Raw genomic sequence first — 3508 nt, 5'->3', positions numbered from 1 at the left:
TCTCTAACCAAAATTCGCCAAACTTTGGAAGCCTTTTTTGTCATCATGGTTTTTTTATGAAATGGATTTAATTAGTGTCTCGACCCTGAACTTTAACGCAAACTTGAAATTCCCGATCTGTTGGCTTTTTTGCGGCCTTTGGGGGACTTAGCCGCGCACAACCTTCAGTGACATCCCTATCATTTTAAACTGACCAATGGAAGCGTGCCATTAATTTAGTCACAAGAACAAAAATAACAAAGGACGTGCAAGGTCAAGGAGCTAGCTCTCGATATAGACTGCAGCACCGTTGTTTTCATCCTTGATGTTTGCTTGCTATTTTAGCAGTCTCCTTGCTAAATATAACCTGATCAAAGTTCTTAAGTGTTCGTAAAGCCTTGAAGTTTTCAGTTGGTATGGGAATTTTAGACTCAGTTTATCATATTTTGAACACGACCGACAACTTTATTTTTGTGATGCTGCCCTTGTTTTGAATATGTTTTCATTTTTATCTCATTTACTCTTTGACTAAAGTGGAAAGTGAATGTTAGAAGCAAGAGCAGAAACAAAAAATAAACCAAGATGAAAGGGTCGCACTTTCATGTGCATACACAGCACGTGTCTAAATAAAACAACGTCGGTCAGTGAAGCAAGCAAAATTACCTTGACCGATGCGAATTACAATCACTTTGAAACAAATTTGGCAGAAAACAACAAGTAAAGCGTTTGATGTTACCGCTAGTGGTTTATCTACCTGTTGTAGTGAGGTGGTTTTACTACGTCACTAAACCGCTTTTCGTGACCAAACTCCTTGGGCCATAAGAGTCTGAAGTGTCAAGTGCAAAAGGAGCTGGATAAAAACTGGCTATTCCCAAAACAGAACACGTACAATTCATTGAAATAGTTCTTCCTACAAACTGAGGATATCTTCGCGGCAAGTTATGAAACTTCCTGGGATACTTTTTGTGAATTGTCAAGTCATTACTGCTAAGAACGTAATTATATAGTTTGAAAACAAATCCATTGATTTTAGTTCCTCCAAAATTCATAGGGTAGCCTAAAGTACTTATGAGAAATGTTTGTTTATTTGCGTGATTTTCCAAATCCACTCAAATGAAGGTTTTGGTTATCTTGGCCAACGCAGTGTTATGACAATCAGTGAACAGTAAGACCTGACAACCTTGGAAATTGCCTGACTAACCCACGGTTTTATTCCAGTGAGTGCAACAGAACTACCCCTTGCAGGGCAGTAAATGTTCTCTGAGCGATTTCTTTCATTCTTGAAGATATGGTCTTGGAGATTACTTTTCTAACGGATGCGGATACGAATACTAAAGGGGTTTGGACTCCAAGTGAATCCAAAACGGCCTTTTAAGTCAATGTTGCTTCCATTTGGGCTTGAAAACTGATACTTATGCAAGAGGCAAGCTAGGAGCAGAAATATTTCAGCTTTAGCAAGCGTGCTTCCCAGACAACGTCGGCTGCCAATTGAAAAAGGCATTTGCAGCCTGCTCTTTTTCTCGCAGAGAGCTCCATTTCCATCCAGGAATCGGTAAGGATTGAACTCGTGCGGATTGTCAAAGACGCGAGGGTCATGATTCACTGCCCATAGGTTAACAACGACGACGGTCCCCTTTGGGATTTTGTAGCTGCCAAGGGTTACATCTTCAGAAGTTTCATGAGGCAAAGCCATGGGTAGCACGGACGAAATGCGAAGTACCTCCAGTACAGTTGCTTGAAGAAGAGGCATATTTGGCTTATCTTGTATGTTCGGAAGACGATGTCGCCCTACAGTTCTGTCCAACTCTCGATGAAGATCTTGTTGAATTTCCTGATTGTTTACTATAAAGCCCATTGCCCAACACAAAGCGTTGCCAACCGTTTCCAGCCCAGCTCCAAATATATCAGCAGATATCAGTTTGGCCATTTCTTCGTCGCTTATATTACACGACTTGCTTTGAGGTAATGGGTACCTCTGCTCGTTAAGCGTGTTTGAATACATTTTTGGCTCTCCACTATATTTCTTTAGTAACTTTTCCAAAAGTTTCTTAATGCACAAGGCAATGCAAGAATCACTCGTTAGGAGATGTTTACGGGTGGTATAAACCTTGTGGACGAAGTTGATCAATTCTTCCACCGAGTGTTCGGCTATTGCGATCTGCTTGCGAAGAAAAGGCTTCAACGAGGGGATAAAATCTACAAGAGCGCCAGCAGCACCGCTCTCTGTAAACTCTGTTGATTCGACAGCAATCCTTTCCAGTTCTTTCGACAACAAGTGGTCGCGAGGATCCTCTCCAAAGGTAAACTTAAACATTATTTTGCTCACAGCCATCTTCAGTAGAACGGATGGTTGAAAGATTTCGGTTCCTTTCTGGAATAGCTCCTTTTCAAAATCTTTAAACACATCTTGAACAATTTTGTTGAAATGATCCAGGTCGCTGAAGACAGTTTCGTGGATTGCTCTCAAGGCGCACCTTTTTCTCTGAACCTGAATAGGGCAATATTCTCCAAAAGCAATGCTGAATTTCTGAACACCAAGTACATTCATCATGAAAAGTAAAGGTCGGTTGGAAAACTGTCGATGACGTTGCAACAACGCCTCTCTGACTACTTTCTCACTGTTCAAAACGACAGCGTCTCTCGCACCAAACATCACAGAAAACACATCACCGTAGACCTTGCTCAACTTGGTCAGTGCTATGTGCGGTGAGGAGCCAAGATGAGGCAAATTTCCGACGATAGGTAAACCCCATGGTCCTGGTGGATAATTCACTGGTTTCTGCCGTCGAAATAGTAGACACCAAAGAAAGGCAACGGTAACGGCAAAAAGCACCCAAGGATTGATCGCTAAACTGATCGCTTCCATCGTCATGTACGACTGCCAAAGGGAACGCCTCACCCTGACCTTTTCTAGGTTCAATACTAATGCCTACAAAGGGAACTGGACGCGTGCTTAATGCAGACTGTCCAGGCGTGACAAAGTGACCTGTAGCAATGTCAAGGTCAGAATGTTAATGGCAAAGGCTTAATTGATTGCGGGCAAGTTTCAATAGCCAGCTCGCCTATAGAGAAAGCGATATTGAAGGGCAGAAAACCGTGCCGTATTTTACACTGCTTAAGTAGTGACCACCTCTTGCACGAACGATCAAGGTTTTTATTGAAGCGTAACTGAGGCCGGGCGTCCTCTTAAGAAATATCAAACTCTCTCGTATGAATGCGGGTGCCTTAAGACAAAATTAGGCAATTTAGTAAAAAAACGCCATTCATCAAAGGTGTTGCAAGGCTGGGCTCTGAGAAAAATTGAAAGGAGCTCAGTGCTCTGCGGTGCCAAAGACGCATATTTTGCGGTCATGCTTCGTTTCATGGCTCAAATTTGAAACTGCATTTCATGCCTTTTTTGCTTCTCAGAAGGCCCCCGTCGCATAGCTGTTTGACCTGTTTGTTATAGAGATAAAATTTGCTGGCCTAGTCTGACGGAAATATTTGGGGTTCGTTTTAAATTTTGAATACGTGAATTTTTTAGCCATAT

At 42.1% G+C, this 3508-nt stretch overlaps 1 protein-coding gene across 1 annotated transcript; it reads right to left on the bottom strand.

Moving 5' to 3' along the window:
* Nucleotides 1-557: 557 nt before the first annotated feature.
* Nucleotides 558-3135, bottom strand: LOC140938941 (cytochrome P450 1A2-like). Its single transcript, XM_073388473.1, has one exon. It carries the CDS (start codon nucleotides 2849-2851, stop codon nucleotides 1289-1291), a length of 1563 nt encoding a protein of 520 aa, XP_073244574.1. The 5' UTR covers nucleotides 2852-3135; the 3' UTR covers nucleotides 558-1288.
* Between the last annotated feature and the right edge of the window lie 373 nt (nucleotides 3136-3508).

Source organism: Porites lutea, chromosome 5 (genome assembly GCF_958299795.1).
Source record: "Porites lutea chromosome 5, jaPorLute2.1, whole genome shotgun sequence".
NCBI lineage: Eukaryota > Metazoa > Cnidaria > Anthozoa > Scleractinia > Poritidae > Porites > Porites lutea.
This window is presented reverse-complemented; position numbering and strand designations above follow the sequence as displayed.